This window comes from Teleopsis dalmanni, chromosome X, assembly GCF_002237135.1.
Source record: "Teleopsis dalmanni isolate 2A chromosome X, ASM223713v2, whole genome shotgun sequence".
Taxonomy (NCBI): Eukaryota; Metazoa; Arthropoda; class Insecta; order Diptera; family Diopsidae; genus Teleopsis; species Teleopsis dalmanni.
The window spans coordinates 88,353,342-88,367,011 of NC_051848.1; the positions used below are offsets into that span (position 1 = coordinate 88,353,342).

The following is a 13,670-nucleotide window of genomic DNA, read 5'->3' on the forward strand; positions in this document are numbered from 1 at the left end:
TAAAGAGAACTATTTAGAAATAGCCGATTTGTTGAGACGCTAATCTATTGAAGTCACTAATATGCTTTCATAACATTTGGTTTAAAAAAATGTCATGAGATTTTAATCTGTTTTGAGGTTTCAATTCCAACCCCGACTGTTTAAAATTTATCTTTTCACTTTTCAGAAAACACATGGTATATTTGTAATAATATAATACATAATAAGTTATCTTACAACTATACCACTCCGGTACACTTAAAAAATTAAATCAGGCCCACACCCAGAAATTTACATTAAGTGAGGCTCGGTTTACTGATCGCAATTAAAAAGTTTTAGAATTAATCTCTTCGATTATTTTACGATAAAAAGTCAATCAGTCACCTGTTTGGGTCATCTGTAGAATCCTAGTAAATAGAAATTATAGTAACTGTCCTCAGTCTATAACGGCAGAGTTTTTATTCTATCCTTCGATATAAAAGTATCTGCCAATGTTTAATCTTATATTTTAAAACTTTATTGTACCTATGTATAAATCGTTGATATGCTTCTCTATATGGTATATACTCAGTTTGAATTACAGAAAAAAAATTTTATTATTGTGTCTATATAGCGCATCGGTTTATTTTGAATGTGGTTTCAGTTTCTCGAGCCTCAGAGCAAAATATTATCCATAAACAAACTTTGATCTTGCTTTAAAATAAATAACATTCTAAAGATATAAGTGCAGCGCTTAAACATGTTTATGAAACTTAAAAATTTATATGAATTTGTATATAAAATGAATATGTATAATTGTATATAAAACTTGTATATAAGATATTGTATTAAATTAATTCACAGAAAAGTTTTTTGTGTTGCGTTTTTGTCAATAAAGTTGTCGAATAAATACTTGAGACGCGTCTTTATAAGGCCTCAATGCATATCTTTCTTTAAGCAAATTTTAAGCAATTTTATTTTTATGCTTTAATAAATATTATATATAAAAAAATTGTAGAATATAATTTTTATAAGGGGATATAAACTTCATTTAATAAAGTTGTTTTGTTAAGCAAAATAGTTATTCAGAAAATTTTTTTTGGTTAAGGCACTTGAAAGTTTCTCTTCAGGTACTTGAAAATATAAAACAAAAAAAATTAATAAAAACTTAATTATTTAATAAAATTAAAAATTAAATTTTTTTAATTGTTCTGATGATCAATAAAATGTATTTATACTTTATTTGCAACTATAAACCTTGATAAAGTTGACCGACGACAGATTGCTTAAAAGTACGTAATTACGTAGTTTTTATTTTTAGTTAAAAAATATGTTTTAGAAGTTGAAATTTTATTTATTTCAAATATATATTTTAGTTTTTTATTTACAATTAAATTAAATAAACAAATTAGTAATTAATAAACTTTCATTGAAATCAATTATTCTAACGCTTGTTCAGAGGCAGCATGATATTCACTATATAGGCTTTCATCGAGTTAATAGGAAATATATCGAACCAATAAAATTGAATACAAGGCGTTACAATTTAATAAAGAATAATAAAGTAAATAAAGAATTTCTTTAGTTTTAATTTAAAAATAAAAAAAAACTAAATACTTTTATGATGGCTCGGAATAATTTTTACTTTTATATTTAAAAATTTATAACTTAATAATTGTATAATATATATACGCAGGGCTATGCATTTTGTGGTTTTAAAAGTAAATGTGAATCAAACAAACTTGAGATTAGGAAAATTTTTATTCTAATACTCGTATATTTTTTAGACCTTCCCAGTAGGCACAAAATTTTTAATCAAATGATTTCTATGGAACATATTATGGTACTGGACCATTTTGGAAAAAGTTTCGATGTATTTTTGGCATATGTTGTTGTGGTGGAGAGAGGACGAATCCTCCTTAAATAGCTAAGGATGAAAGCCGTTTTGAATCCACAAAAACCTCGTAATAGTGGGTAGTAGATAGAGGGTCAAACTAGAACCAATCAGAGGCATTAACAAAGGCAAGAATCTGGCTAATGCTGATACTGGAGATATCGCTAAGTGAGTTGAAGAAAGGGGCCCCTAGAAACTTAAACCTAGTTCTGGCCAGACCTGGGCAAAAACACGGATGTTGAACGAAGAGACACCTCACAGAAAAAAGTCCTAAGATCTAAGGTATAAGAATTTATTTATACAATATGTTACGAATAACATCGATTGGTGAACTTCATCAACTTCGAAACTATATGTTTAAATTAATTTAATGATACTCTTACATACAAAAACTTCAAACATAAAGAAAATTAGTTGCTAAGTGTCTAGCTTAGTCGTCAAGTATTCAAGCGAATGCCTAGATATGTGACAATATCTGCTTGTGGTATTAGTATGCTATTAAGAGTAATTATCGGGGAGCTTCGGGGAGTAGAAAAAATGACATAGCATTATTTCGTTATTTAATTTTAATATACCAATGGATTAGCTATGTTTTCAATTGAGATAAGCTATCTTTACGCTGAAGATTTTGAAACATTTTTGTGACAATATAAAACAGCATTGTCGTTAGTAATTGTAGAAGTAAGACTGCGAATTTTTGTAGAACTGAATGATGTAAAGGGAACGTAAGGAAAAGGGCTTAAGGCTCTACCTTGTGGACATCAGCAATAATAGGAGAACGTAGGGAAGTATATGTGAATGATGTAAAGGGAACGTAAAAAAAAGGGCTTAAGGCGCTACCTTATGGACATCAGCAATAATAGGAGAACGAAAGCAAATAAAACAACATTTATAAAGTAAATAAATAAATAAAAAGAAAACAGAAGGAAAAGTGTAGTAATTTGAGTAAACCAATTCAGATATGTTATTAGACATAAGAGATATATACTCGTATAAACAAAGATTGAGATACAAAAATGCTTTTTTTTGCTGATTCGCGAATAAATCACAGTTTCAAATTTTGCTGAGTTTGTTTGCTTATTAAGATTTTTAAAAAATTTTTTAAGAATTTTAATCTTAATTAATAAAAATTTGTAATATCTGCATTAATTTGTTTAAAGTATCTTTTTTTTGTAAACACTTTTGCTTTTACAGCACAGATTACTTTGCGATTAGTAATTTTGCTTGCGTAATTTTTAATAAATGATTTTTAAAAATATTTTGACTTTTCTTTTTAATAAAGTTTATTTATTAATATAATGAATATTATTAGCTGCCTATTTTAACGATATTTTTAGTTTGAATCTCAAAATAAAGTGCAAATAACTAATATTTTTTTCCACTTAAATCGCATTGATCCCTCTGCTAGATTATGAATAAAAGCTTTTATATGAATATAAAAATTTACTTAAAAAAATAATAATTGGCTAGAGATACAATTTGCAAAAATGAAATAAATAACTAAAATTATTTGTATATATATCTAAATGTGCTTAAAACAAATAATCAATTCTTCTTCTTACTACCTTAATAATTGATGCTTAACAACATCTCTGGCATACAGGAACTAAAGTAACAGAATACATAATGAAATAAAATGCAGATTTTCCATTTTTCATATAAAATAGAAAAATAATTTTATTGCATTTTCCTAACATTAAAAACATCTTTTAAACATATATAAATTTGTACTCCCATTGCTCACATGAATGATATACATATATACATATATTGTAAAATATAGTATCATAGACTCTGGCAGTACTTATTAATTGCCATTGACCAGATAACCAAAATTATATATATATGCTATATTTTATATGGTATAACGCAAAAGTTCATGTTCTATTTATATTAGTTATTAATCCCGAAATATAGTGCGAGTCGGGCACACACTTTCCGGCTTTCCGGGGCGCCGGATTGTGGTCAAAGCGTAGGCAATGCACTCATCCTTGCCGCAAACAAAAAAAAATCCGAAATATATGAAATTCCTATGTTAGAAATTCAAGAATTACTTCCGTTTGTAAAAGTAATAAATCCTTAGGGATATAGAAAAATGTACGAAACAAGGATTATAAACTACTTCAACTGAATATATGTTATATTATAATGGCAGTGAACAATACATTTTTGATATTCTAACTATCTTGCCATAAATATAAAAAACTTGTGTTTAAAAACTATTTTTGAGTATAATAATATAATATGATAGTGTGTAAAATAATATGCATGTACCTTAAAAATAAATTTTCCCATATCAGAAAGGCGGTTATTTCCAGTGGCCTTTTTAAAGCAATTGAGGTAGTCACGTGTGAGCACAAAATATCTAAAATAATAAAAAAATATATGTCATATTTAATGTGAACGTAAAATTTTAGTGAAAAAAAAAAATTAAAACCTTACAAAAATTAAAATTAGCTTATCTATCAAAAACAAAAAAATCTGTTTACTTATTAAATAAATAAATAAATAGTTGGAGTTGTGGAGTTCCAAGAACGGTCTATTCTACATCTAGAAGCCACTTGTCAATCTCGACGAAAAAGTGCCATTAAACACCCACCAAAGAGACTGTATAAACAGGTTCCTGCGAGTAACAACAATAATTGTGGAGCCAAAACAAAAAAAAAAAAGCACAGATTATCTAACGCTAATTATTATTAATAATTATTAAGCGAAAAGTTATACTACAGAGAAGGTAGGCATTTAAAATAAAGCTAAATAATTTTTCCGAGTAATCGTCAACGAAAGGAAAGGACTTCTACCCTGATTGAACATGTATAGTAAATATATCGATGGCATTCTTATGTATGTTGGTTCTTTTTTTTTTTGAGTCAGCGCAATTGGGCACTTTTACTCTTTGATAGCTGGGGGTACTACAGGGTCCCACCCATCTCATTGACTAATTTATGTATTCGTTATAAGCTTCATGATTATTCATTGATTGATGTAAGATCTGCATACCTCCCCGTGCGGAGAGTGATTACTCTAAGATTAGATAGTGTATTCTTATGATAGCAAGTGCATTTATGTTCCTTTTTAACCAAGATTTTCTCGGCAGAGTGATTAGTTAGAATATAAATAACCTCAAATTAAATAGAGTAGTCAAAATTAATCAAGTTGTCAAAAACTTAAAAAACGGATGGATGTCACGCAAGAATGCATGAAAAATAAATATAATTATTTAAAATCTTTTTCACGTTTTACATAAAGTTTTATGTGAAATATGGAGAATAGAATAAGTGTTTGATAACTAAAATATTGGAAATACTTATCCTACATACATATAAGAAAATAAATAGAGTCAGTTGGTACTACTACTAACGTTACTGTGCACAGCTTATAATATATTAGTAAATATACTCCGACAGAGAATTAAAAAAGTAGCTAAAGAGAGATAAAACGAATCCTAATACGTATTTTAGAGAGTCAGAGGCACAATGGATCAAATATTTGTAATGTACCACGTTCAGACACAGTTTCTACAATATGTTCAAGGATTTTAAGCAGGCTTTTAAAAGCTTTAACCATAAGCAAATGCAAACCGCTTTAGAGATATAGGGAATTTCCAAAAACCGGTCTCAGTAAACTAAAATTCACTTTCGGCTGTACGCAGTTTTTAAGTTTATTCTGAACTATCTGCTATCAAAAATAGATAAGTTCTCAATGCATGCTAATAAATATTTGAGTGAAGTAGTTAGGTAACCGGATGATATAACACTGCTGGTAAGAAAGTTATTAAGTAAACAGTAATTGATCTGTACCAGAAAATAAAATATCAGACAAAAACAGCTACAAGTTTAAAATCATAAAGAGCATGTGGTATATCATTTGATCAAAAAAGAACGAGAAGTTAAAAAAAAACTTAATTTTTAATAATTTTCTTTATTTTCGCCTTTAAAGTACTCTTGACGTACTCAACGCTTGATTCAATTTTTCATACAAGTTTTATAGGTCGCCGAATGTATGGCCTTTAGTTCACGCAGCGAATTCTCTTTTATGGCCTCTATGGTCTCAAAACACGTTCCTCGCAATGGCAATTTGAGTCGGGGGAAGAGGAAAAAGTTACAAGGGGCCATATCTGGAGAATACGGTGCTTGGTTGATGATATTGGTGGAGTTTTTGGCCAGAATCTGCGACACAACCAATACTGTGTGAGCCGGTGCGTTATTGTTGTGTAAAATCCATGAGTTTTCCTTCCATAAATCTGGCCTCTTTTTGCGAATGGTCTCACGCAAATGACGCATAACGGCCAAATAATACTCCTTATTGACCATTTGACCGTCCGGAACAAATTCATAGCACCACACCACGAATATCGAAGAAAACAGTCAGCATAACCTTGATTTTGGAACGACTTTGGCGTTCTCTTTTCGGTTTCTGCTCACCTTCGAAGCACCATAGACGCCAAACAAAAACTAATAGTACGATATGCAGTAAACTTAGACAAATTGTGTGTAATAGTGTTGCCAGCGTGATAACAAAAAAAATTTACCGATTCGATAAGCGCGGGAATTCAAAAAAAGAACGTTTAAGTTATTTTTTGATCACAATGTATTAGTGTGATATTTGAATTCTTTTGAAAGACAAGCACATCAAAAAATATTTAGACTAGTTTAATAGGAAGGTATAAATGCTCTGCATTCATAAGTTAAACTGTTTTTTAATAATCTATCTATATATGAAAATCAATCAACACTGCTACGTAACGAAATAAAAAGCAGAAAAATATACCTAATGAGAATTATAATTGACTGGCATAGTGAACTATATATTATATATATACAGTGATGTTTATAATACTTTTATTAAATTTTTCATATTTTAATGAACATAGTATCATACATAAATATATTTATTTGCTTTTGGTAACATTTAATAATTGATATTTTCAAACCAAATAAACAAAATTATAAGAAAAAATGACTGAAAGAAGATTGTTCAGCAAATCTAGTACTATTGAGCGTTTGATGATTAGGATTTAATAAATATTTTACAAACAAATATATTGCTTTTAAAATATTATTTTCATTAAAAAATTTTTATTTACCTCTCCTTCCAGCGTGAAAATAATCGATCTCGTTGTTGCCAAAGAATACCACGTTTAAATAGTCCTGGCATATCAACTATTGGCATGCGTCCTAAGACCAGCGATTGCTGAAATTAAATATATTGAAAATTATATTAAAAGCTCTTCCTTAATTTAGAATAATCACAAAAAGAAAGTTAGTTTTAAATTTAAAACTGTCATAAAAATAATGAAGTTTTTATGGTCTTAAAATTAATATTAAAACTAAAAAGATTTAACCGGTTTCAAAGGTAGAATTAAAAAAAAATTATTATTACTTTTAATTATAATTGTATAGATTGTTTACTAACTCTAGTATTAAGACTAGTATTATTCTCAAAAGTTGATAACGATTTCGATCGTGCCCATTTTCTTTAGGCCAATACCTATCAAAATAGTAGAAATCAACTTCAAGAGATTCTATTTATCTCTTGAAGTTGACATATCCAGACATATCCAGTCAACTTTTGGTTCTTTAAGAGTGATGCTTGCTCAAGAGAGTTTAAGTTGTTTTAAATAATGACAAAAATAAAAAAATTGTTGGCTACAGACGGCTATATTCATTAGAAGATCACGGCTGTATTTACAACAGAATTAAGGTTTCATAACTCTGAATCAAAAATACAGACCTTCATAAACAAGTACTTGCGCAGAATTCTTGGTATAAGATGGCCTGAAAGAATAAAAAATGAAGACCTGCGGAGCCGTACGCAATAAAAAACCGTTCCAGTTCACCGTATCAACAGCAGTTTTTTTATAGTAATTTGAGGAATTGTTTATAATTTAGTTGAATAAGAGTTAATTAGTTTTTAAGACATAGAGATAAAAATGAAAACTGATGATTGTTGCAGAGGCAGGTCATCAGATAACTTTCCATGCACTTCAATTAAAATTTTTTTGCCATTTTGCTACCACATTCCTCACAACAGATTCTAAGATAGAAATATATACACTAAATCCATCCCGTTGAATTTAGATAATTTATTAGGTCTTTCATTTTTGTCAATGAAGAGTTTGATAAGCTCTCAAAATACTTTCCCAAAAACCCATTTATTCTGGACGTCAAAGCCGGGCTTCATAGAGAAAGTCTTTAATGGTTTAGTTTCCTGCAGGTTTCCACAACTTCTACAGTGAGGATTATGAGGAATGCACACACTGATTAAAACTGATTCATATTGTTTAAAAACTGATGAGAACACAACATATTACTATGATAACATATTCGAACAAATGAGTAAAATATCTTCAAAGATGTATTGCCAACAGATTTCGCAGACGAAATCCGTCTAAGTTGGAGTTGAATTCAAAATATACGCACGAAAGAGTCGTTTTTCATGGCTATACTTAGACAAAAAGTTTGAAATGGGTATATCAGGTTTATCAAAAAACATCTATCGAGCATAGGTATTACAAAAGACGATAGCTGCAGACTCTGTTACGAAGAAGAGGAAATAGCAAAACCCATTCAGTGTCACTGTGATAGTCTCGTCTGACTCAGACTTTGTTCTTATTATCTGCCTATTCACTTATAACGAAATTATAAAATATCTCTCCAGAGGACATAATGACGTTTTTATCTGCTGCTCCTCTATGGAACTAAAGTAAGTTTGTCACAATAATCCTCAAAAGATGCAGTGACGTGGTGATAAGTTCGTAACCCGTTTAAAATGTAATCTAATCTATGTATTATGACAATGTTATATATTATGTAGTATATATGACATCTTAATATAGATTCAAAATTCTATGTAAAGTGCGACTGAGCTTTATCAAAGACAAAGCTAATATCTTTACTTTCTTTATTTTCTGTTTCCCTCAATTTATTCAGAGAATATTAGTTACATTATAAGTTAGAGTCGTTGTTTGTAACTCAAGACTGCTTAGGGCAGTCTTGAAGACACTATCAAGACAATTCGAGAAGCTGGACACTTTAACCAATAATTATACAGCAGTAAAAAAATCTCTGCACAAATTTTCTTATCATTTTTACAAATTGAAATAAAATTTGTTTTTAAGTTAATCATTGCAATATAGTGTACTATACCTATGTGCAATTATATGTTATAGTAATTCCTCTGATATTTAATATTCTATATTATAAAGATTTATATAATATCTCAAGCTATCTAGTAAAATATAATTTTGTGCTGATTTCTTAATTATAATTTTTCACTATATTTATTTGAAAAAGTGGATTTCATTAGGTAGAAAATAATGTAATTATCAGAATTAAATATTTACACAAAATTAGTTAGCAAGCCCATGAGTAATTTGATTTGTTTAAGATAACAAAAACTAGGTGCACTCTTTTGATAACTCGGAACCCTCGCCAAACTCGAAGTAACCGACAAAGAAATTAACACATAAATGACAATGTAAATATTGTATTTTGCAGATAAAAAGAAGACGTAAAAAGTATCTAATTGCAGTGAAGTTTACAAATTTTATAGTACGCAAAAATTAAGTAAAAATATTCTATTAAAAATCAACAGTAGCTGGCGTTAGTAGTTGATATTGAAGAACCTCGCAGTTAATATAAAAATTATTTCTTCAAACATATGTAGCTGAAAATACAGATACTTGATTATTGTACCCAACTTTAGCACCTAAAACACAATTTTTTTAATAACATTATTGAATGCTATAATTTAAATCATTAACTTTATATAGGTACAATCATTTGTAAATCATATCTTTATTATTGTTAGAAGGGACAGTGGTACACTGTGACCCCTGAGATCTCTTTTATTATTTCTGGAGAGACTTATCCGCACAATTTAAGGCTAAACCTTGGTTACAGATCCTAGACCTTTACGGTTCAAAGACACCCAAATCTAATGTACTGTATCCGTTTCCCAGCCAACGTAGAGCACGAGCTGATGAGACGTTAATGCGCTTTAGTGCCATCTTTGAAAGGCTTTTATGAGAGAGTGATTTTATTCACTTAATTTTACTGTAATTAACTCAGATATAAAATTTTGGCATGAAGCTCAGATTTCAATTTTGTGTACTTTAGAGAACAAATTATGGAAAAATTCATTTAAAATTCGATCATTTTAATAACATAAATAAAATAAAATAAAATAAAATAAAATAAAATAAAATAAAATAAAATAAAATAAAATAAAATAAAATAAAATATAATAAAATAAAATAAAATAAAATAAAATAAAATAAAATAACATAAAATAAAATAAAATAAAATAAAATAAAATCAAATAAAATAAAATAAAATAAAATAAAAATAACATAAAACATTTGAATTATTATGTTATTATAATTATTATATTATTAAAAGATTGAGAGCAGAATAATATCTTCTGTTTTGATAACAGGCTTGATATAATAATGTCACATTTTCAAAATCTGGTCGGTCCATGGTTCAGTAAAAGTCACTAAAAACTTCCCATAGCAAGTTTTCTCTGGAAAATCACTGCTTCTACAACACTTTTGTTCTTAATACTGCAATTATGTTTGCAGTTCGAAACCATTTACATACATCTGACGTTTAGGTCTTAGGGCACTACTAAAAGTATACACATAAATTTTATCAAATACATGGTACTTGTTACTTTGAAAGTTAACCTGGTACACAACATTAGATTTAATTGCTTTACTAAAGTTAAGTATTGCTGTACAGTTTAGTTATTATATTATCTTTCGAGTTGTCTTATAATATTCTTTATTATATATATTTGAATTTATTATTAGGTTCCTAAATTTAGGATTGAACTGAGACTTCAATTCTAGTTGTGTTTTTGAGAGAGATGGACAGGAATGAAGAGATGTTTAAGGATTTATTTTTCATGTCAGGTTTCCGGCATACGTCGGCTGATAAGTTTATAGCATAACCAATAAAACAACTTTTTGGCAAAATTCGACTTTATCAAGCAACGTAGTCGTCTTTAAGAGTAATACAATCATTCAAACGCTTCTAAAATATCGATTCTAATCTTATAGAATGATTCAAACTTGACATTAAAACATGCCACAGTTTTGGGCATGAGTTTTTTATCGGAGCCAAATCTTTCTCGTTGGAAATTTTTTTTGAGTTTTTAGTGGATTCAATCTGACGAATCGAAGGGGTACGGAAGCAATTCAAAGTCACGTTCAATGACTTGTGGTGAAGCACATTATCTTGGTGAAAAAGAATTTTTTTCTTTCTTCGCATAGGGCCATTGTTTGGCAATTTCCTCCTTCAAACGTACTAGTTCGGTTATATGGTGATCGCTATTGATGGTTTGACTAATGGTCATTTTCAGGGTAATCGTTGAAAAAAAACCCTCGCGTCAACATATAAACGCCATAACAATTCTAGCTGTCTGTTTCGGCAACTTCTAAGGTGGTGGATCCAAAAAATTATTTTGATATCATAGTTTTAAACAACTCTCTGAATTATGAACCCATTGTTAATTTTGGTGAACTGTCAACAACTTCGAAAAGTGGTTTTTCATAGACATATGTTTATTTAAAATGAAGCCGTCACGTTCATTTAACATCTTAAAGGTGTCAGCAATTTCCTCAATTTTACTTTACGGCTTACCAAAACGATTTTGTAAGCTTAATTAATATATTCTGAGTTTGTACGGCCACATTTAAAGACAGCGAATCACTATTTTAACATTTATTTCGATGGAGCAGCCTCCAGGCGGTACTTGTCAAACTAAAATTTTGCTGTCACGCTAGTTTTTCCCATTAAAAAGCAATGATCAATCAAGACATGGAATTACTTTTAATCTACTGTTCTAAAAATAAAAAAACTTGCGTCACTAAAACAGCTGTTGCTAAATGAGTAATGATTCAAATGTCAAGAAATTCCAACATTCGTCACTGTTAGAGATATTTGACATAGTTTACGGTCATGCGTTGCAACCATATAAACTCCTGTCAAAGCATCAAAAAGTATTCTGCATTGATTTTTTGACTCAAAGAACATAGATTTTTTAACAAATATGTATTTGCACATGAATCTAGTGTTTTTGCTGGTATTTAAGTAATCCACCTGTTTTTAGCCGTTTCAGTAGGTGTTCATCTGAATATCAATATATTTATAAATGTCTGTATATATTGCGCATAGGCTTATGTACTTCAGAGTTCACCATATCAGAGCACCAGATAATAATATCGACCTCACAATCGGTGTAAAGCAGGGGTGCATAATTCCGGAAGAGGGTTCATATGTGTTTCGCAACACTTAAGTTCTTAAATCTATTAAAAATCGTCTGCAATGATATATGACATATTTGTCCAAATATTTTTAAATTTAAAAAAAAAGCCACAGATACATATCACTCACGCAACAATCATACAGTTATACAATCATACAATTATACAAAATACAAAATGATTTTTATAAAGAAAAACTTTTTTTTATTAAAGCAAATTAATTTTGTTACTACGTACTTTCAAAACATTCATTTTTACATCTAAATCTTAAATCATATAATCGTTTTTACTACTACAAGGATTAAAGACAACAAATATAAAGCTATAAATGCATTGAGAGTAAGTGGGCAAGAAAAACAGCAATGGTTAAGGTAATGCACATGTAAGACACCCAAGAAAGCCTGTGACGTGGATTGTGAGTATGTTGACGGTGACGGTGTATAGCAATAGCCATTGATACAGCATTACCCTTAAAAAAATAATTGGAATGGTTATTGCGCATCAAACGCAAATTTCCAGCACTGGTAGTATTACGTTGAATAGATTGTAGCTGCAAAAAAATGTATTATATATTATCGATATTTGTATATACTAGTATAAAGAGATCCGCTTTCTGGTGCATAGAAATCCGTTATCATATTTATATGTTTTTATGGTGTATACACAGTAAAACCTGTCTTAAATGAACGTCGATAGATCATAGATGCTCGTCAAAAAGAACGTGTTTTGCATAATGAAAACTGGAGACAAGCTGGAGATATTGAATGGTTGGTTCAATAGAGTTTTTATTGTATTCACATCCTAACTGTTCAGATAATTATTATTAAAATGTTTTTTTTTTAATTTCCTTCAATAACAATTGCAATAATATATGTTTTGAAGGCTGTGATTTACAGTATTAAGTGGAAAAATTTAGAATTTTGCTATGCACCATCAAGAAACACATTTCTGAAATATTTATATTGATTTACATTAATAGAAGATTCAGAACGTTCGATAGTTAACGGATCCGGAACGTTTTTCATTTTTCGACCTTTTTCTATAAAACATAATATATAAACACATATAGTTGTTTTTTTAGATTTAATTAAGACTAAACTTACTGGACTGTGCTTTCTTGATAGCAGCTTTACGACGACACAATATTTTACGCTTATGCATATTAAGTAACTTTAATTTAGAGCACAAAATTTCTGTGAGCAATGAAATGCGTTTCCTTTAGAAAGGTTTTATTGTAAATAAATTTTTACTATACACATTTAGAATTTTAGAATTTTCGAAAATTTTTTTATGACAACTATGTTTTATTTGTAATTGTAAATTGTTGATCAGTCACAAACCGAAGCGGATGATCCTAAACACTGACTTTTTTGTCTGCGAACGACCACGCTACACAGTGTCCCAAAATAGAAATTAGCTAATCAAAACTTGACATTTTGCTGAACCAGTAGAGATCGGCTCTCCGGAACCTCTTCAAAGTTGATCCATTGTCAATTTTCACATTTTCATATATTAAATAAAAACTATGACAGCTAGAAAGATGAAATT

General features: G+C 29.2%; 2 protein-coding genes across 2 annotated transcripts in view; both read right to left on the reverse strand.

Moving 5' to 3' along the window:
- LOC119689037 overlaps positions 1 to 13,670 on the reverse strand; it is a 73,476-nt gene that overhangs the window by 2,251 nt on the left and 57,555 nt on the right. Inside the window, exons 2-3 of the mRNA XM_038103769.1 lie at positions 6,939 to 7,045; positions 4,127 to 4,217 (exon numbers count right to left, since the gene is read on the reverse strand). Coding sequence (XP_037959697.1) covers positions 4,127 to 4,217; positions 6,939 to 7,045 — 198 coding nt within the window. The remainder of the gene's footprint in view (positions 1 to 4,126; positions 4,218 to 6,938; positions 7,046 to 13,670) is intronic.
- LOC119689038 lies at positions 12,353 to 13,332 on the reverse strand. Its single transcript, XM_038103770.1, has 3 exons — positions 13,226 to 13,332; positions 13,094 to 13,161; positions 12,353 to 12,672 (listed from the first exon to the last, which is right to left on the reverse strand). The coding sequence occupies exons 1-3, from the start codon at positions 13,281 to 13,283 to the stop codon at positions 12,445 to 12,447; spliced, it is 354 nt and encodes a 117-aa protein (XP_037959698.1). The 5' UTR covers positions 13,284 to 13,332; the 3' UTR covers positions 12,353 to 12,444.